This window comes from Erithacus rubecula (genome assembly GCF_903797595.1).
Source record: "Erithacus rubecula genome assembly, chromosome: 15".
Lineage (NCBI taxonomy): Eukaryota > Metazoa > Chordata > Aves > Passeriformes > Muscicapidae > Erithacus > Erithacus rubecula.
This window is the reverse complement of record NC_136667.1, coordinates 6311561-6338893: the sequence shown is the minus strand read 5'-3', so window position 1 is coordinate 6338893 and position 27333 is coordinate 6311561. Positions and strand designations below refer to the sequence as shown.

The 27333-nt window shown below is 49.3% G+C and overlaps 1 protein-coding gene across 1 annotated transcript; it reads left to right on the top strand.

Moving 5' to 3' along the window:
- Positions 1 to 585: 585 nt before the first annotated feature.
- Positions 586 to 24335, top strand: SLC9A6 (solute carrier family 9 member A6). Its single transcript, XM_079318834.1, has 16 exons — positions 586 to 914; positions 6148 to 6347; positions 6711 to 6788; positions 7431 to 7507; positions 8426 to 8538; positions 10082 to 10187; positions 12940 to 13081; positions 13318 to 13423; positions 13636 to 13724; positions 13949 to 14062; positions 15610 to 15721; positions 17002 to 17155; positions 17281 to 17311; positions 18495 to 18574; positions 19161 to 19266; positions 20104 to 24335. Exons 1-16 carry the CDS (start codon positions 653 to 655, stop codon positions 20374 to 20376), a joined length of 2043 nt encoding a protein of 680 aa, XP_079174960.1. The 5' UTR covers positions 586 to 652; the 3' UTR covers positions 20377 to 24335.
- Positions 24336 to 27333: the final 2998 nt, after the last annotated feature.

Here is a 27333-nt window from a genome sequence, read left to right as displayed (position 1 = left end):
GGGAGGCACACAACAAGTGCAGGAGGGACGTCCCTGGCCGAGCCAGGCTTGGGGCAAAGCAAGGAAACACCAAAGTCCCACACAGCCAAGCATCCTGGGTCTTCTACGTCCCCAAGGCACAAAGGCAATTCTTTGGGAACCTTTAAGTTGGTCATTGGCATTTATTGCAACTCTTGACCCACCGGCTCCACGCATAACCCCTCTATTTCTTGGTAAAACAGGTGGGAAGTTGACCCTGATCCCACTTCGGCTCTTGGCACCATCACAGCCTTGGCACGGTGTGAAGGCTCCGGGGACCCCTGGACCCACGAGCGGCGGTGTGTCCTGCAGGACACCCCTCCGAAGCGCACGAACCCCACCCGCCAGTGCACCTCGCACCAACTCTGTCCGGGCACTTCTTTTGCCTCTTTGGACTCTGCCCCGCACCCTTCTGCTGGCTCGCACCCCGTTCCCTAGGATCGCAGGCTCAGGCCGCCCCTTCCCCTTTGCGTCCCAAGCTCGCCCCGTCCCCGTCCCCGTCCCCGCTCCGCCGCGGCCCGGCCCCGCTCGCCGCCGGCCCGGCCCTATCCGGGCTCCCCGCGCTGCTCCCGCCCCCGGCGCCTGCGCCAGAGCCGCTTCCTGGTGTTGGCGGGGCCGGGCCGGTGCCGGGGCGATGGCGGGGCCGGGGCCGGTGCTGGCGGCGGCCGCGGCGCTGTGGGCGCGGGGCGCGGCGGGCGCCGAGGTGGCGGCGGCGCGTCCCGGGGCGCTGGACGAGGAGATCGTGTCCGAGAAGGCGGCGGAGGAGAGTCACCGTCAGGACAGCGCCAACCTGCTGGTTTTCATCCTGCTGCTCACCCTCACCATCCTCACCATCTGGCTCTTCAAGCACCGCCGCGCTCGCTTCCTCCACGAGACCGGGCTGGCCATGATCTACGGTGAGCGGCGCCCTTCCCGGGAATCCCGAGCGGGAGCTCCGGGAGCCGCATCCCGGCCGGTGCCGGCTCTGTGGGCCAGCTGCGGGCTGGGTGCTTGCCCGCCCTCCCGCTCGCACGGCAGCCGGAGCGGGGCCAGCAGCGCACCGTGCTGCGGGTCAGTGCCCGCAGCCGTGGCCGAGGGGCTGCGACGGCGCTGCTTCGGTGTGTGCAGGGGACACGGGGACACGGTACATCCTCCCGCTGTCACCGGGGCAGCGCTGCCCTGCTGTGTCCCGTGCCGAGCCTTATCTGGGTGTTGCTGGAGGGAGGGTTGCTTGTTTTCCAAGCCCTAGATATGGAGGGCTCTCCAGCGCAGAGTTACTCCCAAATCTCTGGCAGTGAGGAGCTGGTTGGGTTTTTCCAGACGGCCTCAAAGGGTGAAGCTGGCAGGGTCATGGGCTAGCACGTCACCAGGCACTGGCAGGTCCCTCTTACCTGTTCCAGGGCTGAGAGTGGGGACTTGGGGAAGCACAGACCAGTTGTTGCACTGCCCAGGAGCTTTTCATCCCTGCTTGGATGGGGCTCTGAACAGCCTGGTCTGGTGGAAGGTGTCCCTGCCCATGGCAGGGGGGTTGGAACTGGGTGATCATCAAGGTCCCCTTCTGACCCAAACCATTCTGTGATTCTGCAGTCCCACATGCTGAGGCAGAGGCTGTGCTTCCAACTTGTGTTTAGAGAATCTAGATTTCCAGAAGCTGCCTAAGAAGAGTGGAGGGGCTGTTAGGGGGATTCTCTCACCCTTTGCTGTGCTCAGGGACCTGCAGAGCCAGCAGCCTTCTATCCTGCTGCCTGGGGACCTGTGTGCACAAGCACATACAGAACCTTTAGAGTTCCTCCTCCTGCTGTGACAGCACCTCTTGGAGAGGAGCCCCATGTGCATTCCTACAGCAAGTGCAGCAAGGCTGTGGGTCAGTGGAATGGAGCTTAGACATTTGGGTTTTAATGGTGGCCTGTGATTTACTGGGGTGACATGGCCTCGTGAAGTGGCCTGGACCAGGATATGGAGGGGCCATGTATGGCTCTCCCTGGGTTATCTGACATGACTTTGTGTTCAGCCAAAGTAGGTCTTGGAGCTGTGCTGGGGAAATGGTTAATGTGGCCATGGATCTGTGTCTAGGGAAGATTAGTTGAATTTAGGATTGAGGAGGCAGCTCCTGCTGCGTGCTGTAGTTAATGTCTGTCCTCTGTGTGTGGTCCTTGCTGGCTGGGGGTGATGTGTGACCACACAGGGTCAGATGTGGCTGAATCTCCCACCCAGCAGAAAGCTTTGATCTGAAGGCTGTGGCTTGACCTGTTTGGGCCACTGGCTTTTGTGATCCCAAGTTTGAGTTAATTGGAAGTGTCCTTCCATATGAAGGGTGGAGACACTTGTGTCAGCCCACAGGCACAAAATCCTGGGCTGCTTTTCCAGGGGCACAACAAATTGCTCTGCATTTTCTGATTCCTTCCAGCCACTGCTCAGGGGTTCAGATGTTTCTGGCTCCTGCCCAGGGTGGGGATGGTCACCTCCTGGGACAGGAACTTTGCTGTGGGAGGACAGCATGGAAGGACTTCTCTCTCCTGCTGCCCCAGAGCTCCTTTCATGCTTTCACACTTGCCCTTAACCTTGTTATTCTCCTGGACATTTCTTCCTCTGGATTATCCTCTCTCCCTGACCTACCTGAGTGCTTACTTTTTTCTCAGATCACAACCTGGGTTGTTTCAGTCTCCTGCTGATCCATCAAATGCTCCTTTTCTGTCTGCTCTTCTGCAGACTGTGCTTAGAGAATTGCTGGTGAAATCGGTAATGTCACCTGTCTGATCATGCAGAAAATCCCAAGTTTTCCTTGGTATCAAGGCTTTTGGCATTTGCTTCTGAGGTAATGGCAGGTGCCATAGGAAAAGGGATGTGAAGTTCCCAAGGAGTGGTGAGATATTTACAGTGACAACTTAAAATCTGCAGGGAAAGAAGGAGGTATCACTGTTCCTGGTTCCCTGGGATGCTCTTAGCTCCAAGGAAGTTCACTGAAAACATGTAAAGAGAAGCAATTTGCAAAAACTTGTCTCTTTATGTTTAAAAAGCCCAACAATAATTAGGTAAAAACTTTTGCATGTATCTCTTTTGTCAAAACACTTCAGTTTCCTTGTTGCTTTTGTTTTTGTTGGAAGTTATAAGCTCTTGCTCCAGGTGGATTTCTATCGTGGAAATCACACTGTCAGCTCAGAGCTGATGTTCAGGAGCTGGACACCAGCTGCAGTAATTTCACAGTGACAGACAATGGGTGCTCAGTAGCCTTTAAGCTTCATTTTAGTGTTTAAAATGAGGTTCCCACATCTGAGGTGCTCAGCATTTAGGATGATTTATTGAACAGTTTTGTTTCAGTTTTTTTCAGAGTCTAATGGTGAATGTGTAGCACCTTCTGCAGAAGTTTAGTTTCCTTGTCCTTGTTCCCACTTGGCCCCTGGACTGTGTGTGTCTAAACTGCTTGTTGTCAGGATGTCTTCAGCTGTTACATTTTTCTTTCCTTTTGGTGTCCAGATTAATGCTCGCCTGGGGTTCCTGTCTGCTTCCATTGTTGTTAAGTGCTGGGTTTGGTAATATATTAGTCTCCATTTAAAACATTACCTCGGAAATGTTCAACAGCACCTTAAAAAAAAGCCCATGGGCTTCTGTTCTTTTTAATGAAGTCAGGAGAAATGCAATGAAAATAATCTCTTGCACTTTGCATAAAAGAACTCAATTAATTTGCCGGCTTTGCCTTCAGCTTCTCAGCTCCTTGCAGCTTTCAGCTGGCAGCTTCCTCAGTGTTGGATTCCCTCTGCTCAGCTCCCTCCCTGGGCTCAGTTTTGTAAAACTTCTGGCAGCAAAAGCATGTCGATACTGGCTCACAGGTTGCTGCTGGGGCAGCCCTGTCATTGCCAGGAGAGTCTGAACCATTTCCTAAGAGCCTCTCAGAACCAGGAGCACCTGCAGGGTCCCCTGGGCTTGGTCCAGGGAGCCTGAGCTGGTGTAAAAGCAGCCCTCAGCTGCTCTGCTCAGTGTGACTGCCCTGAACTCTCCTTGCTGGAGCTGACAGTGCCTGGCTGTGCCCAGAGGGAACTGTTCTGTGGTTGTTGGGGTGATTCAGGGCAGATAAAGCCCAGAGTGGTGAGTCCCTGGTTGATGGTACATGGCTTAAAAGCATCTGTAAGCATCTGTATTCTTAAAGCATCTTTTAGCTCACCTGTGCTGCAAAGTGCTGTCCTAGACCAGGGTTTTGGATCTGTCCAGTCCCTGAGCTGAGCTCTTCTAGTCAGCAGTGGTGACAAAGTGGTGACTTTGTGTGCAGCCACCTCCTCTTCTGTGCTCGTGTGCTCTGGTGGCTCTGCTGTGTGTGGCACCCCTGAGACAGGAGGTGGGGGCTTTTCATTTCACCACTGGGAAAAATAGCAAATCTTGTCCTGGAAAAATTGTGTCCAAAGCAGAAGTCAAAAAGTGGGTGGTAGATTGTCCTAGGTTACAATGTAAAGATGTGCCCAAAAGTTTGTATTCTGTCACCATCTACTGAAACTGGGTGTGGTGGTGATCCTTATCTCCATGGGAGATATCCTCTGCTAATGGGCCATCTGTAAAAATCCAGGAGGGGCAATCATCTTTATCTTTTCCACAAGCCATCCTCCCTCCAGGAGGTATCTCCTGTTAATGGCAATTCAGTCCCACTGCATGACTGATAAAATTACATCATCCCTTTGGGAGATGCTCCATCCAGGGGGAGCAGCCAAGCCTTTCCTACCTAGATAAAAACTGAGATTTGGAACAGCAAAGCAGCCCTTACCTACTGGTTTCCAGAGGACAAGAACTACCAGACCTTTCTACAGGATCACTATTTCATCTGCACTGCTACCACCACCCTAACTAGTGAGGTGTCAGGTTATATTCTGACTTTGTCAGTGGTTTTTCTTTTGTAGTATTGTTAGTATTTTATTTTTCTCTTTTTTTTTTTCCTATTAGGTTGTATTTCTGATTTGGAGTCTCTCACTTTTGTTTTCAAACAGATCAGGAACTTGAGTTCAGCAGGTTCATCAGCAGGAGGTGCTGAATGAGCTGTGTCCCCACGGTGTCCTGCCTGAGAGGAGGTGGCAGGGAAGGGCTGGGTGTTCCCATCAGTCAGGCTTGTGCCCTGCCTGTAGGAAAGCACAGAGCAAGGCTTTAATTAAGGCAGCAGTAAGGAACAGGAGTGTCCTGGGAGGCAAATGGAGAAGCCTCCAGAGCCTTGTGGTCTGTGTTTAGTTCCCACGTGTCTGAAAGCTTCTCATAAATGTGTGGTTCAGAGATGGGGTTAAGATCCAGGATTTCTGTGGCAGCTCAGGTCTGCCTTAATCGAGGAGTTTCCAAACCCTTTTGTGCTGAAGGCTACATGGAAAGGTGTCTTGTGGGACACCCCTCTTCCCCAGCCTGCAGATGTCAAAACACTCTGCCAGGAGAGCGCTCAACACACTTGAATCTGGATTTGAGACCTCAGACAACAAAAGAAAAATGCCTTATAAATTGCTGACTTGCAAATTAACCCTAAAATACCCCTAGTTAGCAGCTGAGCTGGAGGCAGAGTTGCCTCATGAGGTTGCCCTGGGGCTGCTGCTGGTGGTGCAGAGCTGAAGTTTGCAGAGGCAAGGAGTAGATCTGGGTGGTCAGCCTGGACTGGGAAACAGTTTTATGTGTTTCTATGTTTCTATTTCAAAATGTGGTTTTATAAAAACAGGGAGGGCTGGGAGGAGGCTGTAGGGTGCTGCAGCACCTTAGGAAGGATGCTTGCCAGCCTCACAGTGTTCAGGGTGGTTGCTGGCTATCATCTTTAATCCCTGCCAAAATTAAGAGTTTGATGTCAGGTTTTGAGGTGCAAGGGTCACAGTTTGGGCACGTGTGAGCAGCACCTGGCCCAGCTTCAGAAACCCAGTGTGCCCTGGATGTTGGCTGCCCTGGAGTGAGGGTCTGACTGATTGCTGGGTGGTTCAAATCCTGCAGGACTTGTGCATGGCTGTGTTAGAAACTCCCCACGAGCACAGAGCATTCACCTGGCTCTCGGGGGACGAGGATGGTTCAATTCACACAGGCAATTGTTGAGTTGTGGTTATGCTCAGCAGCTGAGCAGGGGTCAGGATCCTGGTGCTCCATCATGCTGAGGGGGATCATTCTGGGCTCTGCAGTGGTTTGTCACAGACCTGTGTCCCTCCCCAGGTGTCCTGGTCGGTGTGGTCCTGCGCTACGGCATCCACGTCCCCAGCGATGTCAACAATGTCACCCTGAGCTGCCAGGTGCAGACCAGCCCAGCCACGCTGCTGGTCAATGTCAGTGGGAAGTTCTATGAGTACACCCTCAAGGGGGAGATCAGTGCCCAGGAGCTCAACAATGTCCAGGATAATGAGATGCTGAGAAAGGTAAGGGAGGCAGTGACTGGAGAGGTGAGTGGTTCTTCCCACTCTCTCCGTGGAGATAGGTTCTGGATCTCCTGGATTAAGTGTTTTTATTTTGTTTTTTTAACTTGTGATTGTGATGAGCAGTAGTTTATATGTTGAACACAATGTAATGAAACTCTAGTTTTAGCTCAGTTTAAGCTGTTCAGACTCTGGGATTTGTCTCCAGAAGATCCCAGACACATCCTCAGCGTTGACCCAACAGGATTCACATGTTGGGGGTACAGGGCTTCCTCCATATATTACTTTCTTATTTGTGTTTTGTCTTGCAAAATTTTAGCAAATCATTTTACTGTTTTTTTTTTTTTTTTTTTTCTTTCTTAACAGGTGACTTTTGATCCTGAAGTATTCTTCAACATTTTGCTTCCTCCCATTATATTTTATGCAGGCTACAGCTTGAAGAGGGTACGTGTCTTTACAGTGCCTATGTTTTAGTTTCCTCTGCCTCCAGAGAATTTTTAATACTTGTGAGGGCTTTAATGCTTGCTCAGCAGGCTGAGGCTGTGGGGGTGGGTATGGTTTTACCCAGCAAATGTGGGATTGTGGGAAGCAGAGCTGACAGTGCCCCTGTCATTCTCATCTGCCCCTCTGCCCTGGGTAGGGTCAGCCTCTTCAGTTGTTTCCAGCTGGGGTTTTTGGGGTCAGCCAGGCCATTTCAGCCATCCCAGCTTTCCAAGCACATGGGAGTGTGGGAAGGTTTTAGAAAGCAGCAGCTCTCTGAAATGCTGACTTGGAAGGAGAGGAGAATGATGCAGTTTAGCTTGTGGGAAAAGGAAGGAGGAATGCTGCTGGGTTAGGAAATCAGTTCCCAGGACTTGGAATAACACCTTCTTAAACACCCAGGTATGAGAAAACAGCACATTCATGTTTATTAATGCTGCATTAACTGCTGCTCTGGCACTGGGCTGTGCTGGGCACCCTGTGCCTGTCCAGCTCGTGGTGTCTGAGCTGGGTCCAAGCTGCTGTGGACACTGTGGGTGCCTGTGCAGGCTTGAAATCAATTGTTAGCAAAATATAATTCAGTTTTTGGTTTTTTTCTCCTGCTAGAGGCACTTCTTCAGAAACTTGGGATCCATCCTAGCATATGCTTTCCTTGGCACTGCCATTTCCTGCCTGATGATTGGGTGAGTAGATGGAGCTGGGCTGGTTCTTCCTCAGGGGTTTGAGCTGTGCTTGGGAGAAGTGTTCTGAGCCTGGAGCTGAAGCTGCTAATCCCAGCCCTGAAAGGTCACACAGGCTCTGCTACTGCTGCTCAGCAGCAGCAAATAATACTATTTACTCTGCAAACTTCTGCTGCTTGGACAGGGTGGCTGCTGTCTAATTACCAAGTGCTCTCTCAGCATCTGGGCATCCCGTGAGAATAGTTATTCATGGCAAGGGAAGTTTCACACTTCAGAGAAAATTGTCTTGATAAATCAGCAACTTCAAATTATTGAAAGCATAAGCCCTCATAAACTTGAGGCACAAGAGTAGAGGGCAGGACCATAAAAGGTGAGTGTTTAGTGAGCACAGAAGTGTTTCAAATTGTTTATCCATCAGAACAGAGGCTGCTGGATGGTTCCCACTCTGGATAGTAGCACACAGCCTGACATAGGGTGTTTTCCATGGAGTCTAATGGATTCAAGAAAACTCAGCATCTGCTTATCTGCTCCTCACTGAAAGTTTTGGCCATTTCAGAGTCAGTCCAAGGTGACTTCAGTGAGCTGTGTTAATCTGCAGCAATCACTGCACAGTGATTGTGTGACCCTGTAAGCCTGGCTGCTGCTTTTCTTTAGCCATGTTGAGCTCCTGGAGGAGTTCTGGTCCCAGCCCTGCTGGCACCATGTTTGTGCTCCAGTTCAGAGGGTGCTTTGGTCTGTGTGGTCCAGCATTCACCTCCAAGACCATGGCCTTGAGGTTTCACCAGGCTTAGTGCATCCCATGCAGTTCTTTGGTGTTCTGGCATTTGGATAGCTTTAATCTGGTAGATTCAGGGAAACCAAGCCCCCATGGATGTAGTTCTGATGCACTGCAGAGATGTGACTGCCTGTTCTGATCCCCAGCTCTGTCGTGTACGGCTGCGTGGCGCTGATGAAAGTCACTGGGCAGCTCGGGGGAGATTTCTACTTCACTGACTGCCTCCTGTTTGGGGCCATTGTGTCAGCCACTGACCCAGGTATGTTACCTGCTTTCCCTGCATTTTGGCCTGGTTTGACTTGTGGGGCAGAGGGGAAGAAAGTCTAAAACCCCTGTGAGTTCCCTCCTTCTGAATTTTGCATTTGTTTGTGACATTCTTAGAGGCCAGATTTGTCTCTGTGTCTTTTAATTTTCTTCAGTTACGTGCAGTACAGCTTCCAAACCTCTGCTTTCCTGAATCCTTGTTTGCAGTGAGGTCCTAGGCAGCCTCCCTCTTGACTTTGCTGGGGTTTGGCATTGTGTCTCTGCCACCCTCTGCCAGCAGCTGTTGCAGAACAAGATCTGTAATGTAGGAGGGTTCAGTTGCTAGTTTTAGTTAGTTTAGCTATTTTTTCCTGCTTCCAGTTTGGTTGGATTTTGGCAGAGGCTAATCTAATTGAAATTAGATTAATGAGACACTTTGAGGACAGTAGTGACGTCTTGGTTTACTGATGCACTTTATAAATCAAAACTATGAAAAATGTGGCTTGTTCAACTAAATTTAAGTTAGTTCATGATGGCTTGTATGTGGTAGCTGTTTACTTGCATGCTCTCATTTCATGTAAAAACACAGGGCCACAGAAAGGCCTCTCTTTGCTCCTGCCCTTTGCTGAGCAGGGCTGGAAATCTTCTAATGCTTAGAAATGCTGCAGGTGAGCTGTCAGTGTCATGTCCCTTCTTTGGGCTTGAAATAGAAACAAGAAGATTTCACAGGTAGAAATGGAGCATTTCCCTGTGCATAAATGGGTGAAAACCCCCTCAGTGTGCCCTGAGTGCTGTTTGAAAAGACTCACAGAAGGTGGTTGGGATTGTCTCAGCCCTCAGCCTGAACTGTGTCCCATGTGTTCCATCTTGCTTGCTTTGGATGTTGTGATGTTTCTGCAAGGCAAATGTGCAAAACCTGCTCCTTTCCATTGTCTTCTTGGAGCTGCTGGATCACTGAAGAGCTTGAGGGAGCTCTGATCTCTGCCATGTGGATGTAAATCACAGAAACACCCACCTGGGGTTTGAGCTGATGCCTGGCTGTTTCCAGTCAGGTCTGAAGCATTGTGTCTGTGCTGGCACTTAGAATGTGTTGAATCCAAGGATTTCTGTCAGAGTATCAGGAATGGAAAGAAAAGGCAGTCATCATCCTGGACAAGCCTGATCCTTCTGGCCTTCTGCAGGTGGAGGAAGGCTCTCCTGATGCTCCCAGCTAGCAGCATCCCTGCAGCTGGGTGGCTCATGCCAGCCTGCTACTGTGGCTCAGCCCATGAGCTCAGACCCTGGGAAGCTCAGAGCAGAGTTTGCTTATGTCTGCCTGCAAAAGATTCAATAGGCCAAGATGTGTTTTAATAAAAAGAAGGAGGGAAATGATGAATCAAATCCAAATCTGAAAGAGCAGAAGGAAGACTATCAAAGAGAGCACGGGGGGGCAGCTGGCAGCATGGCAGCAGTGGCACAGATGTGCAGGAAAGGCAGCTTTCTAAAAAAGACCTTTAGTCTTTGCTTACATCGAAATAACAGCACCTTTTTGAATGTCTCTCTGTTTTTCTATTTGTCAGTGACTGTCCTTGCCATATTCCATGAACTCCAGGTGGATGTTGAGCTGTATGCCCTCCTCTTTGGTGAGAGTGTCCTCAACGATGCTGTTGCCATAGTGCTGTCCTCGTAAGTGTCCTCTGCTTTATTGGCAATTGTTGTGTGTCTTACATGTCAGGAGCAGGGGGGAGCCACTCTGCCTTGCCCCTGTAAAATAGGAACATGGGTGTTTGCAGGAGCTTCTGAAGTGTCCCAAAAAGCTGCAGTGCATTCTGGTGCATGTCCTCATTGCTTACCACTGCTTGGGATTATGGATTGCCCTTCCAGCTTCCCCCTGCATGATGGGTGGTTTTCCCACCCACAGGAAAGTTTTTTATGTCCCTCTGAAACTGGAAAATCACCACATCTGCTTTTCAGCCACAAGATCCCATTGAAAGCCCTTGCTGATGGCTTTGCTCCTACCTGCATTGCTTCCCACCCACAAATCCCTGCTTTGTTTAGGTGGAAATATCTGGTGAAGCAGCTGTTTCCTTTCTCTCCCCACTTGAAGGAGTTAATATTCTTACAGCTGGTGTTAATGCCCTTGACTGAACACTTGGGAAACTTGCTGCCTTTCTAAAGAGTGTTTTATATTCTTTAATATTTTATGTCCTTTGCATGCAGGACATATTTTATCTGCATTTTCACTGTGTTGCCATCATGGGAATTTGTTCAGTAATATATAATACCTGCAATGGTGACAGCTTAACATATAGCTCAGGCTAATGGAGAAAATATTTCTGGAATACTTGTCACTCCAGCATGCTGGTTGTGTGGGTTTCACTGGAGGCAGCAAGTAGCACACTGTGAGCTGTATGTTGTATTTACTGAACTGAGTGTTTCTGTTGAGGTTTCTGGAGCTCTTTGTATTGCTAACTCTGGCTTTTTGCTGGATGTGTCACTGCTGGTGTGAGAGCAAATGCTGCACAGCCAGATTGTGTTTCAGAAGTGATCATGAGTGAGGAGGGGAGGGGGTCTTGCAGCCTGGGCTGGTGGGTTCTGGTGGGAGTGTGTGGATTCAGTTTCAGAGTAATGGAATTTGTGGTGGATCCCTGCACGTGTGGGTGATTCCACCACCCACAGTGGTTTGCCTCTTGCTCTGCTTCAGTCCTGCTCTGATTTCCTGCTTTCCTCTCTCCACAAGCTGAGCTCAGCCCACCCCCTCCCCAAAACAGAATAATTTGCACCAAGGCAGCAGCTCTGAGTTCACTCAGCAGTTGTTTTATTTTGCCCAGCACTGTGGGCAGGGGAGGATGCAGAGCTGGGCTCCTGAGTGGCTTTTGCTCAGTCTGGGTACCCAAGGCTCCTCTCCTGCTGCTTTCAGCCCTGGGCAAATTTCCTCCTGTGCTTCAGGAGCAGGATCTGTGCCTTTCTGTTCCTGTCTTGGCCTGGTGTGGCTTGGCAGCAGGAACTTGTTACAGGATGAGGAGGAATTGAACCCAGAACTGAAAGCTGGTGGGCAGTGAGGTGCAGAGCTGCAGTTTGGGAGCAGAAGGGTAAATGCTGCTGCAGGGTCTCTACCTGCTGCTTCCAAAGGGAGGATTCACAGGGATTAAACACCACAGGAAGCCCCATGGGCAGCAACAGGGGAAATAAAGGGCAGCTGGCAATAAAGTCTTATTGGCAATGCAGAAAACAAAACCAGGAGTACTGTAAGAGTTAAAATGCTAAACCAACATTCAAAGAGTTAGTTATGGAGGGGAAGTGAAAACTGTCTGGATTTTAAAAAATATGAAACCTGAAAACCCAGAATAAGAGCATGTTGGTGAATGAGAAATATAAGATGGAATTGATGAATGGAATTAAATCACAGAGAAATCTGCAGCTTGCAGTGTAAAAGGCAATGCAGAAAAATGACCTGTATTAAAAGCAGGGAAGTTTAGTATGGGAAGTTACCTGTGATGTGTTGGAAAGGGGAGGTTTGTAATTTGTTTCACAGAAAAATGTTGGTGTATAGTTAGGAGAGAAAGCTGCAGGATGTGTGTGCAAGGCAGCAAGTGTTTGTTCTCAGCAGATTGAACAGCAAACGTTTAAAGTTCACATCCAGGAGCTGTAGCAGAGTCAGCCAAGGGATTGCTAACTAGGAAGTTAATGTTTTCAGTAAGTTTACATCAAGGAAAGTGATGTAAGGAGTTGATAAATGGGATTTAGGAGGTGGTAAGGGCCCCCCTGTATCTCAGCCTTTCCAGGTAGAACAGTGGAGTGACTAATGCAAGGCTCAGCTCATCAGGAGTTAGGAGGGAGCAGACTGAGAGATGGGATCAGCTCTGCAGACCTGTTTGCCATCCCATCACAAAGGTCTGGTGGATGCAGAGAATGGTGGTGCTGCTGTGCATGGCACTGTCTGCCTTGGCTAACCTGTGGTATTGCACTTTGGAGCTCAGAGCAGTGCAAACTAAATGTAGTGCATGTTTAATGTGGCAGAACAGGAGCAGTTACAGCTCTCCAGGGGATGTTCACATCAGCTGCCTGGGTGGAGAAATGGAGGTTTCCTGCTTGAGTGCTTTGTGGTCCCACAGCACCTGGCATGACAGAGAGCTGGTGCCAAACCCCCCAAATACCACCATAAATACCAAATACCTCCATAAATCCCACATGTCACATGAGGCACAGGCTTTCCCTGCTCTCTAATGTCCAGGGGTAGCTGCACATCCAGGCCTGGGGGGGGTGGCTGATCCCAAACTCCCCAGGGCAGGGAGGCTGTGGGATCCCAGGGGGTTGCAGTGTCCCTGGCTCCTCAGGCTCAGTGTGTGTAGCACTTTGCAGGGCTCATGGAGCACCATGAGGTTCCTCTCCCTCCAGACTAAGCAGTTTTGTTCTTGTGCTTTCCCTCCTCTTCCAGCTCAATAGTTGCATATCAGCCAGCGGGTGACAACAGCCACACGTTTGATGTCACAGCAATGTTCAAGTCCATTGGGATCTTCCTGGGGATATTCAGTGGATCTTTTGCAATGGGAGCAGCTACTGGAGTTGTGACAGCTTTAATATCCTTTTCACTGTTTGGGTTTTTCCCCCAGGTGTTTTATATTTATATTCCCCCAGCTTATTTATATTTTGCTGCACTGCATTTCACCCAGATGTTTAATTTTTCCCCCCTAAATTAAGGAAGGACAGTTCCATAGTCTTTTTAGGGGTGGATTGTGTAGCTGTGATACACAATTGCATGTGATAGGCTGTTGGCCTGCAGTGTCTCTCCAGATTGTCCTTGACCATCTGCAACGTCACCAAGTTCACCAAGCTCCGGGAGTTCCCTCTGCTGGAGACTGGCTTGTTCTTCTTGATGTCCTGGAGCACCTTCCTGCTGGCTGAAGCATGTGGCTTTACAGGCAAGCACAGCCCTGCCCCTGGGATGGGGACCTGCAGGGGCCACAGAGTTTTGCTTCTCTCAGTATCCATTGCAGCCAGGGCTCTCCCTCTGCTTGCAGAAGTTTAATGATTTTGAGTTCTGGGGTTACTGCATTAAGGTCCCTGCAGGCCTGGGATGCAGCTCAGCTCCCCTCTCCTGACCAGGAGTCTAATGTGATGCTCTGCTCCCCAGGTGTGGTGGCTGTGCTCTTCTGTGGGATCACACAGGCCCATTATACCTATAACAACTTATCTACAGAGTCCCAACACAGAACTAAGCAGGTGAGAACTCCTCAGACCCCTTCAGCCTCTTTGAATTTTAAATTCAATATTTAAATTCAATATTTTCCTTCTCTCCAGAATTAGGTGCATCTGTCTTCTTACAGCTGCATTTCACTAGAGTTGCTTCTGCAGAAGTATTTATTGCATGATGGATGGGCTAACATGCTTTTCTTGTTAAATCTATATTATATCTAACTCACTTTTAATTTGTTTTTCTCTTTCAGTTGTTTGAGCTTCTGAATTTCTTGGCAGAAAACTTCATCTTCTCCTACATGGGACTTGCACTGTTCACCTTCCAGAACCATGTCTTTAACCCTACCTTTGTGGTGGGGGCCTTTGTATCCTTTGGAGCCCAATTTCAAAGACAGAAAGAGAGGGAGAGGTGCCTCATTCCCAATTTGTGTTTTTCATTCAAATGAGTGGGTTTGTTTTTTTTTTTTTTTTTTCAATCAGTCTAGCTTTATTTTTAAAAGGAAATTTCTGCCATGTAGTGGTGTTTTTGCTGGTTATTTTAAGAAGATGGAGATTCTTTTTGGCTTTTTTTTTTTTTTTCTCCTCTCCTGTCTTCTCTCCTCTTGTGGGCATCTGAATCAGCTGCTGCAGGGACTCATCATTCAGTGTGACTGTGATGCCAATGCCAGGAGTTGTCATGTGGCACCAGGAGGGGCTTTGCAAAGGGGGGCTGCCTGGTCTAGCTGTTTATTTCCTCTTTTCTCTGCTAGTGCACTTGGTTAACCCTGAAAAAAAGCCTTTTTTTGGTCAAACAGCACAAACAGAGCTACAGTAGATGCCTCTGAATGATGTCATGAGAAAGGATTTCCTGTTCTGCAGGCTGATGCTAAGGGGAACAAGAGTCCTGGTATGTCTCAGAAAAACAAGAATTTTGAAGGAGTTTTTTTCACATCACAGGGAAGCCACTTAAACGTGCAGAATTATTTTCACCCTTTGCTAGCACTGATGCCAGTTTATACTGGTGAACAAAGCATTTTTGCCAGTGCTGATCTGTGGGTTTGCAGCAGGCTCAGCTGAATTTCCCTCATCAGCTTTTGTGGGGTGGCAGTGGGGCAGGAGGGGTAGAGAGCAGAGAAATGTCATTTGGGCTGTTATATTGGAATTTTGTGCTGTGCCTCTTCAGTGGCAACTGGCTAACTCACTGATGAAATAGCTCATTCATGAGAGAGATCATGAAATACATCTCTTATGCAAATTGTGATGTTCAGGAAAGAACATAAAAGCTAGAAGCATTTTCTGTATTATTCAAGGCTGTGCTGAGTACTGGCTCCAAGATTATTTTTGCCATCTGTGTGCTGGTATTAAAAGACACAGCTTCAAAGATAAAGAGCAATATGAAGGGGCTGGTGATTCTTGTATCTCACAGGCTATGGAAACAGAAAGAATATTGGATTTTTTTTTTTTCCTTCTCAACGGCTGCTGCTTTCATTTTGCTGAATAATCTTTGGGAATGGGACTTGGCTTAAGGCTTCAAACCCAGCTGTGAAGTGTGGAATACTGGGGAATATCAGAGGGGTTGTCATAGCTGTAATAACTTGAGCTTCACAGAAGACAAATAATTCTTGGGGTGCAAAATGGACCTGGCAGCAGAGAGGCTGCTTTTCTCTCCTCTCACTTGTCTAACATGTCCTGTCATCATTACCCTTCTTTGTTTGTGCCCTCAGTTGCAGTGTGTGCTGTGTTTCAGTGAGGCAGTGGCCAGCTCTTCTCACAGTGCTGTAGCACTCAGAGCTGGGTTATTTTCTTTGCAGCCCGAGCACTGGCATTTCTGCAGCTCCCAGTTTCCTCTGGGCAATGGAAACTGTTTCTGTGTGCAGGTGGGATGTAATGGGAGAAACAGGAAGAGCAATTTCCTTAACATGTGCAAATACAGCTTGCTATCTTCCTAGGAAGAGCTGCCAATATTTACCCATTGTCATTTTTACTGAATTTGGGGAGAAGAAATAAGATTGGAACAAATTTGCAGCACATGATGATGTTTGCTGGTATGTTACTTCATCCTTCCTCTGACCATGTGGCCCATTGGCACATCCTTGCCCCTGAGAGCCTGGAAATACTCCTTATTCAACTCTAAATCTCTTATGGGCAGGGTCTGGAGGGGAGGCTGGTATCCTGGTTTGAAGGACAGGTGTCTGCCAATAAAGGCAGAAGCTTCTCTTTGAAATGGAGAATGTAAACCCTCTCCCTTCAAATTATTATTATAATTTTGAAATTAAGGGGCTCTCAGGCAAAGATATGGGAATTAGGAATAACAGTTCTTTACTAGGAAAATTAAAATAGAAATACAGTATCACAAAGAGCAATCCCAAAACACTGACAGAGTCAGAATCCAAGCTGACACCCTGTCAGTCAGTCAGGGTGGTGGCAGCAGTCCCATTCAATGGTGGCTGCATCCTCCTGCAGTGGCAGATGTGGTTCAGCTGGAGCAGTGCTCCTGGAGAAGGTGCAGTTTCCTCTGAAGGTGCAGGGATGATGTGGAAAGGTCTGGCTTTCCTCTGGAATCCAGTGGAAAGAAGGTACCTTGCTGTCCAAAATCTCATTTTTCATCTGGGTAGGAAAGGCTTGGCTCCTCCCCTGGCTGGAGCATCTCCCAGTGGGATGATGGAATTTTATCAGTCACACAGTAGGACTGAATGGGCCAGCAGCAGATGATATCTTCCTGGAGGGAGGATGGGCTGTGGAAAGATAAAGATGATTGCCCAGCTGGTTTAAAGATGGCCCATTAGCAGATAATATGTGCCAGGAGATCAGGGTCACTGCCCCACCCAGTTTTTAACAATGGCCCATTAACAGGAGATATGTCCCACAGGGATAAGAATCGCTGCCACACCCAGTTTTTAACAATGGCCCATTAACAGGTGATACCTCCTGGATGAAGGGTGGGTCATGGGAAAGATAAAGATGATTGCCCAGCTGGTTTAAAGATGGCCCATTAGCAGATGATATGAGCCAGGAGATCAGGGTCACTGCCCCACCCAGCTGCAACAGATGGGGACAGAATACACACTGCTGGCCACATCAACCCAACACAGCTGGGTAGGACTCTGGTTTAAGGTGTAGCAATGGGCTCCTCCTGTCCTGCCTCAAGGGCATGGCACGGGGCAGGAGGAGCGTTTTCCTTTTGGGGCTTGGAAGGAGGGGTGAGCAAATCATCACTGCTGTCCCCTGGGGGTGGATGTGGCAGCAGAGGGGCAGCAGGGTGTGACCCAGGAGGGAAGCTGGCCGTGGGGGGGCTGACAGGGTTGCTGTGCTGTCCCACCCTCAGGGCTGCGTGGAGCCATGGCCTTCGCCCTGGCCATCCGCGACACGGCCACGTACGCGCGGCAGATGATGTTCAGCACCACCCTGCTCATCGTCTTCTTCACTGTGTGGGTGTTCGGCGGGGGCACCACGGCCATGCTGTCCTGCCTCAACATCAGGTCAGTGCAGGGCTCCCTCCCCTGGGCTGCTCTCAGCTGGGGATTCAGGGAGCAGGCTCAGATCCCATCCTCCCCCATCCCAGCCCTGCGCTGTGTGTGTGACTCTGCTGTTTCTCTCCTCACAGGGTCGGGGTGGATGCGGATCAGGAGAACGTGGTGAGTGTGGTTACAGCCTGCAGGGCTTGCATCCTGACCCTGTCAATGCCTGGCTGTGCTCTGCTTCCTTCCAGCTGCAGCAGCTTTTAGTTTTTTTTTGAAAGAGTTTGCAGTCAGTGGGAGTCACAGCTTCTCTGTGCTCTCTGGTTTTCACGAGCCTTGTTTTGACTCAGCTGGAAAGGAGGGCACAGAAGCAATGCTGGACTGTTTAGTCAGTCCACGTTGCTGCTGCAATAGATTCAGTCTCTCCCTTGCTGGGTTTGAGATAAGTCCCAAAGTGAGCATGGCATGGAGGCTGTGCCTCATCCCAGAGTCCAGGGCAGTACAGAAACACCATTTACTGACTCATTTTATGTAGCATCTTCTGCCCCACTTTTACCCATGGTACCCTCAGCCCCTGCTTATCCCCTTTTCCTGTGGGTGATTATGGACAGCCCTGGAACCACTGACCACCCAGATCACAGCCCTGAGGTCTGAGCCCCACAGCCCTGGGAGTTTTCCTGCCTGGTAGTTCCAGCTGTTTCATTCATGTGTCTGCAGCCTGGTTGTGCTGTGGCTGTGGCTCTCCTTGGTTTCTGTGTGGATTCTGCACCTTGGAGATTCATTTGATTCATTTGATGAAAGCCATTTATTGGGCTTTTCACCTCCTGGAGAGAAAGCATCAAATGTGATAGGCAGCCCAGGGCCATAAATCTGTAAGCCAGATTTCTGTGGAATATCTAGTTGTATTCATAGTCCACTCCAAACAGTTTTATATTTTTTTTCTCTGACTGAAAGGAAGCCTGAAGTTCCCATAACACACAATTATTTGCATGCAGCAGTGTCAGGCAAGATCTGATGGAGGTTGGATCTGTCAGTCACTATTAAATGTGATGTCTGGGTGCAACTCCTGGCTCTGAGACACTTTAAACCTTGGGCCCAGACACTGGAAGGCTCTAACAGCAAAATGGTCACTCTGTGCTTTGATACCCCCTCCCTGAGGCCATTGAATGCTGCTAAATGCAGCCTGTTGTGGTGTGAACATCCTTATACACACAGCAACCCAAAGGCTTCTTCTGAAGAGCAGTGGGAAAGTCTGTCTCTGTGTCCCCTGGGGATAATCCCGTGTCCGTGGGGTCTCCTGGCCCTGCTCCAATCCATGGCATGTTGTCCTGTCCCCCTTTACTGTTTTGCTCTCCCACAGGGTGTCCCAGAGAGCGAGAGGAGGAGCACGAAGGCTGAAAGCGCTTGGCTGTTCCGCATGTGGTACAACTTCGACCACAAGTATCCTTGGTGTGTGCAGTGTCAGATCCCACTGCCCAGACTCCCCTCACTGGCACATTGACTTGTTCCCTGCTTAGCAGAGGAGCCAGTGTTTGCTTTCCCATGACATTGCAGTTTTGGTTTGCACCTGCTCGTGTCTGTGGCTGTGAGAAGCGACAGTTCCCACCCTCTGTCAGTGAGAATGCAGCAGCAGTTCTGTTCAGAGCTGGGCTCTCCAGGGTTGGAATCCTGGGGGTCCTTAATCCCAGGGGCAGGTGGGCAGGAGGGGATGGGGGTTTTCTTACTAGCAGTCCCTCTTGGTCGATCTGTGCCTCTCCTCCCTTGCAGATGCTATACTGTGAGCTAGTGGAGGAGCAATATTAGGCTGAGGGGCACAGGTGATGGGACAAGTGATGCTGTTGAGCACCTTACCAGGACTGTGTCCTGCTCTGTTTGGTTGCATTCTCCTTGCACACCATTACAACTTCTGTGCTTCCACACATTGGTGTTTCTTTTCTTTCTGTGATTTCCTCACAATGCCAAGTCCTTCAGTGCTACCCTCACCGACATGGCCCCGTTCCTCCTTTTTCCTTAACCCTCTCTGTAGCTATCTCAAGCCTCTCCTGACACACAGTGGTCCCCCACTGACCACCACACTCCCAGGGTGCTGTGGGCCTGTTGCCCGGTGCCTGACGAGCCCACAGGCGTACGAGGTGAGTCCTTTAATGTCCTTTGTGTCACAGTGCTGTGGGTTTCATGTGTTTATGTTTCTCTTCTGGATGCTGCTGTACAGCATCAAGCTGGAAGCATGAGGGAAATCAGATATTGGGGCTGAGGGATGAGCTAATTCTTATGAGCATTTTGCTTTTCCAGCCTGCTGTTAATATCATGAAGGGGTTTGTGGTGTATTCATGGTGGTTCCTCAGTGAAGTTGTCACAGCTGTCCTACTCAGGCCCAGCTGGGAGGACACACAATTCCCTATTCCCAGCTGGGAGGACACACAATTCTCTATCCCCAGCTGGATATCCCCTGTCTTCCAGCCTCACAGCTGAGCCATTCCTGCAGCCTTTCCAGCAGCCTTTTCCTGCATCACTCACAATCAGAAAGGTAGCCAGGATTGCTGTGCCCAGGGGTCTCTTGCAGTGACAGCTGTGCATGCCAGGAGTCTTCTTGCCCTGTCTCAGCACCAGGTTCCCTGACAAACCAGAAGTGGCTCTGATGGGTCAGGAGTGCAGTTCCTGTGCTCATGGGTATTTGGTCCACCCAGTGCTGTATTCCCTGTGCACCTGACTATGGCACCAGAAAGAAGAGAGCTGAGAGAGCCCTTTTAGGCAGTCTGCAGAGAAATTCTGCATGCTGTGAGTCACCTGGGCTCTGAGATGTGTGCGTGCCACGTCTGGTTCTGGTCACAGTGCAGGAGAGCCTGCGACTCTGCCCAGCCACCATCCCCACGCGATTGTCAATACCATCCTGGGCGGGTTTAACAGCACTTTGCTCCCCAGAACCAAGAGCAGCTGAAGGACGGGTTTAACAGCACTTTGCTCCCCAGAACCAAGAGCAGCTGAAGGACGACGACTCCGACCTCATTCTGAACGACGGGGACATCAGCCTGACCTACGGGGACTCCACGGTGAGCAGCGAGCCGGCGGCTCCCGGCGGCGCCCGGCGCCTGGCGGGGAACAGCTCGGAGGATGCCCTGGACAGGGAGCTGGCCTTTGGGGACCACGAGCTCGTCATCCGGGGCACGCGCCTGGTGCTGCCCATGGACGACTCGGAGCCGCCCTCCAACGTCCTGGATAGCGCCAGACACGGGCCAGCGTAAGGCTGCTCGCCTGGGTTGACGGTAACATGTGCATATATGATCAAGAAGTATGTACTACCTAAAGTCTAATGCATGTCTCAAAATGTCTAAGCTGTATAAATATTATTTATATGGTGTCAAAAGAATATAAATATTCTCTGCCAAGCACTTGTAAAGAACAAGCTGCGAATTTAAGTTAAAAAACTGTGTTGACTGCACTATGTAGGGTGGAACTGTTTTAGCGTCAGAGTCTTTTGCACACAGTGAGCTTCGTTAGCGTGTGATTTGATGAAGGGTTTAGTTCCCAGCGGGTGAGTAAAGGAGCTGTGACTCCCTGTTCATCCTTTGAACCTGGGAGAGGAGGGTAGGGAGTTGCTGGTGAGCAGTGGAAATTGCTTTCTAGTCCGATGAGGATTGTTGAGTTTCTTTTGGTCTCTGATCTTTGGATAGTCACGTTTGAAATATCAGCAAAAAAATCTGCCCACACACCCTCTCGCCAGGCAGTGGATGGTGATAAACTTGTTTCACTGTGGGAACCTGGAGACTTTCTGCTTTTTAGTGACCCTCTGCCCAAGCCCTGCTTTAGTGGGCTGATGGCAGACCCGGCCAGAGCTGACAGCGAGGGCTGCGGTGTCCGGCTGCTCGGATGGGAGCAGGAGAGAGGGATGGTTGGTGTCTGTAGTTGTGTTCAGGAGAAGGAGGCAATCCCACAGAAACTACACCAGGCGTGCACAGATTTTAGGTCTGAGTCCACCTTTCAGCTGTGGCTCAAGCAGCTTTCTAGAACCAGCCATCAAATCCTCTTTTGGCAACTGAATTTCACGTTTGGGAAGCGGCCGTGTCTCAGCGCGGGCGAATCCCTGTCCTGCAGTCACAGATGTAGCCAAGGTGTGCAGAGGGGGCACACCCCACCTGGGGCTGTGGAGCCCAGCCCACCTCAAACTCGAGCTTTAGGGCTGCAGATCCACGTGGTACCAGAGCTCTGCAGGGGCATCCAGCTGGTACTGAAGGGGAGCCGTCCGTCCGTCCGTCCGTCCGTCCTCCCGCAGAGTCAGAATCCATTGCACTTTGTTTGGTAACTCCTTAGCATGCTGTGTGTCTGCAGCCCCCACCCAACCCTTCTCGTGTCTCTTATCATTTAAGGAGAAATGTTTGCGAGTTGATTTTTGGTTTTTTTAATTTACCTTTTTGTTTTTCGAGGAAGAGCACAGAACAATTTGAGATTCACACTAGTGTTAAAGGATTTATTCTGTAGTGATGGGAATGGCTGAAGGTGCAGTGAAACTGTTAACCCTGACATCTTTTTTCTCCGGGAAAGGGGGAATCATGGAAATTTACTGTATGTAATTTTATTGTCTATTTTATCTACAGTTTTGCTATACAAACCTTTCAGGGTTACTGGTGCACTACAGGCCCATTCTCTGGAGAGGGAGTTAACCCTCTCCAGAGGGCTTAAACAGAAGTATTTAAAATGAAAATACATGGAATAGAGCCAGGTGAGTCTGGGCACTCACAGCTCCCATTAGCTGTCTTTGGAACAAACTCTGCATCTCTCAGGATCTGACCCTGAGACCTCAGAGCAGTGTCCCCACAGCTGTTTTCCCCAGCACCACCTGAGAGTTGGAGGAGACAGAAAATCCTGAAGTTTCAAGTATATATGTATAGTTGAGAAAATAAATCTATATGGTTTGGGTTTTTTTTTTTTTCATTTTCTCAGGTCTAAGTAACATTGCCTTAAATTTATGGATGTGAAACAATAATTATTTTGGCAGTTTATCCCCAAGAAAATGCTTTCTTTTTCCTTCTGAACAAAATGTGTAAGTGTTGCCATAGGACTTCCCTAGAAGGGGGGTAATACTCTGTTTATATTTGGATATATTTGGGGCATCTTCCTTGCACCTGTAAATGGCATCCCGCTGTTAACAAAGCTGTTGGATTAGCACTGGCCTTTGTTTCCTACTATGCAGGAATTCCATAAAGTGAGTGTGCATTTTATATGATGTCTGTAACTTAACTTCATGTGTTTAAAAAAAAACAAAAAAAAGGACGAAAAAAAAAAAAGTAGGAACCTGTTGATTTTAGGTTTACTGCATCACTTCTACATCCTGTTTTTTGTTCGTTCTGCCTTTTTGAAGAGGTATGATAAATAACTACCTCTTGTTTTTTCCTGTATAACCTGACTATGAATTCAATTTACAGAGTTGGTGCAGCTGGAGGTGCAGGACAGTTCTGCTGCCCCAGGGCTCCCTCCCAGGCATTCCCAGCTGAGGTGAAAACTTGCTGCAAGGTGGCCTCAAGCTGATGTTTCCCCATGGCTGTGGCAGCATTCCTCTCTTTCTCTGACCCCTTGACTTCAGTAATTTATCCACTCACTGTAATCTTGCCAACACATTACCCATAAGCCCTAACTTTTGACATCAGTAACAGTTTAGGTAGTACATGAAAGGAGAAGTTAACCAATGATGATTTTATGGGTTACATTTCGATCCATATATAATCTAACAAGACTGTTTTGAATAGCCTTAAGTCAATGAATGAATCTGAGCTTAAATTCAGGAGTGATTTCACAAATGAATGGGACCCATTCTCAGCTGATTATTTTCTGTGCTGAGCTGCAGCAGAGCAGCCAGGAATGCCTGGTGTGCAAAGGCAGAGCCCTGATGCTTTGTGCTGCAGAAGAAGCTAAGAGTATGTCCTGGTTCAGGGCAAATTTGGGAGAAAACTTCTGAATGGGATCCCTCTAGGAAGCAGATTCAAGCAGTCCCTCCCCCAGCTGGTTCAGGGAAATATTTCATTGGAGAGAAATGGAAAAAAACCTGTTTATTTAACAGGCAAAGCACTTCCCAGCACAAAAATGAACAATACTACACAACAAAACCTCTCACTGCTCTAAAGAGATGGCAAATTCAGAGGAGTCCCCTCTGTGGGTCACAGCCCAGCTCACTCAGGCTGTTCTTAGTCCCTCCAGTGCTGGGAAATGTCACAGCCCAGGTGGGCCACAGGTGTGAGCTCCTGGTGCTCCTCTGGGATTTTTAGTCCAGAGCAGATTTGAACAATTCCAAGAAAAAGAGAAAAAAACCACAGTCCAGGGAGCTTCTCTGCCTCAGCTAGCCAGAAACTAACCAAGAGCAAAGGAGAACTCTCTCCTGCTTCCACTGCAGACAGACAGCACAGTCTGTGTGAGGGATGAGGAGGAGCAAGTGCAGTCTCTGATAACAAACTCTGCACCTCTTCTCTCCCCTTCACTCCTGGAACCAGTATTAAAACTGCAGAACTCAATATTCAACACCAACAGAGCAGACAATGGGGGATCCAAGCATCATAAAGTCACCCCAAGACACCAATAATGATTCTGTGATCCATATATATGACCTTATGATCCAGATATAATATAACCAGGACTGTTTTGAATGAATGAATCTGAGCTTAAACTCAGGAGTGATTTCAGAAATGAATGGGACTTACCCTCAGCTGATTATTTTCTGTGCTGAGCTGCAGCAGAGCAGCCAGGAATGCCTGGTGTGCAGAGGCAGAGCCCTGATGCTCTGTGCTGCAGATGGAGCTGAGTACCTTGGAGAATCAGGGCCTGAGACCTTTGCCAAATGGATAAGACAGCCCTGAGGAGGCACTTTACACCCCCCACGAAGATTTAGAGAAGGTGCCCTTCTTCTGTAAATTGAATTTTCATGGTTTTTGCACATGAAAAAGCATTGTAGGTAAAGTTATGATTTGTACTGGTACTGTCAATTTGTGTGGTAATGGCATTAACCCCGTAGCTATGGTGTTTGTGCAGCTGATCTGTGATAGCTGATGATCACTATTGGACCTTCTGTTTACACTGACTAAATCCTCTACTGTTGCGTTGTACTGTGAAAGAAGGATTATGGGCCTATAAAAGACGATTATTTTTTTTTTTGGAATTGTGTGTACCGTTTCATTAATTCACACGGAAATAAATCTGTAGCAAAGTGACCACGTTCCACTTGACCTCCTGAGAGCAGTTTGTTCATGGCCTTGGGCAGCAGCCAGGGCTGCTGCACCCCAGCACTGGAGGGTTCCTGGGGCACACCTGCCTTGCAGGAGCAGCTCTAGTTGCCCAAAACTCCTCCAGGAGCAGCAAATCCAGCTGGGACAGTGCTGCTCACTCCCAGCCCTGGGGCACTGAGTAGATCTGCATGGAGGCATCACCATGGGCTGTTGCAAAATCAATGTTCCTGAGCTTTCCCAGGCTTTTATATCCCCCAAGGTTTGAATTTGAGTTTCTGGCTGGTGATTCTGCCCTCTGACTCCCATCTACAATCCTTCAGTACAGAATACCTGAGAATCTTCAGGAATGTCTTCAGGAATCCCTTGGATGGTAAAACCACATTTTCCCAGCTCTGTCTTGTTTCAGGGTAGCCCTGTTTACACACTTACCTCCCACCCAAAGCAGCCAAGGGGGTGTCTGTGCTGCTTTCCCAAGGGACTGTGGCCTTTGGGGTGGTGAATCCTGAGCTGTCCTGCTGGGCTGTCCCAGAGCTGAGGCTGCAGCTCACACAAGCCCTGAGTGAGAGGGGCTTGCCTGGTGTCATGCTGCTCGTGGGTGGCCTGTGCTACTGGAAGTCACAGCAGTGGGACAGCAGACCAAGGTGTTACATCATTTTCTTGCTATGAAATGATGCTAATTCCACTCTACACTCCCACCTCAGCATCCTGACAGTCAGAATAAACACCACTAATCCCACTGGATCCAGCCCAGCTTGGGTTGGACCAGGGCACATAACTAAAACAAACAAAGACATCATTTAGCAATTGAGCAAATGCCTTTTGGCAGCCCTTCACCTTCCCAAACCCTCAGGAGAAGTGCAGCAGACCCCTTCAAATGTATTGTTTGCTTGACACAAGGTATGATTCAGGCTCCTCACCTTTGGTGGGTGGCATCCCCAGCACCCAAAATGCAGCTGGGATGCTCTGCTCTGTACCCACCCTGCCCAGCACAGGCTGCTGCAGTGGGCACCCACTGGGATGGGCTCTCTGTGCCAGGAGCTGGCATCTCACACCAAAGATATTTTGGATAGGTGCTGTTCAGAGGCACAGCAAGCAGGGACAAGGCACTTCTCTGCATGGTCAGAGCTGTCATTTGCTGATTAGTCCCTGTTTTATTAGTTCTGTTCAGTTTCAGCTGATGAGGGGCAGCTTTCAGTCAGTACCATCTGTCCACCTTCATGTGGGGATCAGTAAATTGCTGGGAAATGGGCCAACACTGGGTATCTACAGCCTCAAAAAAAAAAATCACAGGGCTGATTTTAGAGCAATTCTGTATTGCCATGCCCAAAGTCACAGACAGTTCTGCACCCTTGGCTCAGCATCTCCACATCATGCTGGGGTAGCATTTGTATAAAGTAAAATCAGAAAAAAACAAGGCTTTGATTCTTCCTTACCTCATCATGGCCTGCAAGGAGCTCTGGTCCTTGCTGGGTCCTCTAGATGGCAATATTGGAAAGGACAGCAATTGTCCATCCCCAGTGTGTCCCATGCAGAGCCCAGCCAGCTCCAGAGCCTCTCCTGGGGTCCCCACACCTCATCCCCACCCAGCACAAAGGGGAGGAGACCCTGTTCCAGCACTGACTGCTCTGACACCCTGAGCCAGCTCCTCAAACACCTGGAGTGTGGAGTGCTCACAGACATCTCCTCTGTGTCTGGTTTTCCCCTAAAGCTGCTTGGTTTTCCCCCTTTCAGAGGGAGTTTAAGGCCAGTGGCCACAAGCAGGATGAGTTTGGTCAGAGATTAGCTGCAGCCCTTGCTGGAGCTGCTGATGGGTCTCAGAGCTGATTCAAGCTCTCCCCCAGCTCCCTGTGTCCCACAGGTGTGTCACATCACCTGGTACCAGGCCATTCCTAGCACTGGGCTTTGCTGACATCTGCAGCCAATTTGTGGTCATCATGGCACTTTCTCTTGTCACAACTCCAAAAGAGTGTTTGTCACCAGATGTGGGGAGTTTTTTGGAGGAAACTTCTTGGTGAGGTGAAGAGAGGAGATGGAGGTGGAAGTGCCTCTCAGATGCCAGAATACCCAAATATAATCTCACAATAAATTGCATAAAACTCTTCTGGCTACATGTGTCTGTGACTGGAGAATAATTGGAAGACAAGGCAAGTAATGTGAAAATGGAGAAATTGTGTCCTTGCTGACAACCCTCACAAAATCTGCCAGGCCAGTGAGGGAACCCAGGGACTGGAGGTGTTTGTGTGTCCAGAGCAGGAGCAGCAGCACAAGCACTGTGTGTGCCCCCTGCTCTCCACCTCCCCCATGCAGCTGGCAGTGATGTGTGTCTCATTTATCCCAAAGGCATTTGCAGCACACCTGGTGCCTTCAGCCCCATGAACATCAGAGCTGCTTTGCACCTTGCTGGGTCAGTCTGGCTCCTGGTGCCCTGCTCCCTGCCAGGGCTGAGCAGGGAGTGGCACAGCACCACAGTGATGTCCCTGAAAGCTCCTGGACCACAGAGAAGAAGAAAAGCAGAGTCTCAGGGTGCTGCAGAGGTGAGGCTGTGACTGCAGAGCCAAACCAGGGAAAGCAGAATTCCCACCTGTCACTGCTCAGGGCTGCTGGAGGTCTGCTCTCAGAGCAGTGTGTGGGGACCAGGGGCTCTGGAGCACGTTCCAGTCCTTAAACAGCCCTGTTGGATCCCAGAAACCAGAATTAAGTGGTGCAAAACCACCCCCTGTTACAAGCCCCTCTTGGTGCTTTTCCTTTCTCCAGTCCTTACAGTCCCTGCACTTAGAACCTGGGTCAGAGCTACAAATCTCTTAATGAGTGCAGGAGTCCTGTAAGGTTCAGGATTCTGGGGTGGCAAAGCCTTGAATCTGTTGTCCAATATTTAGACGTGTATATACAAAAGGATTTGGACTTTATTAATTGTCCTTTTGTAGGAAATTCCACCAGCTCTCCTCCTCCCAGGGGTGCCAGGGATGCTCCAGCCCCAAGGAGCCCTTATAT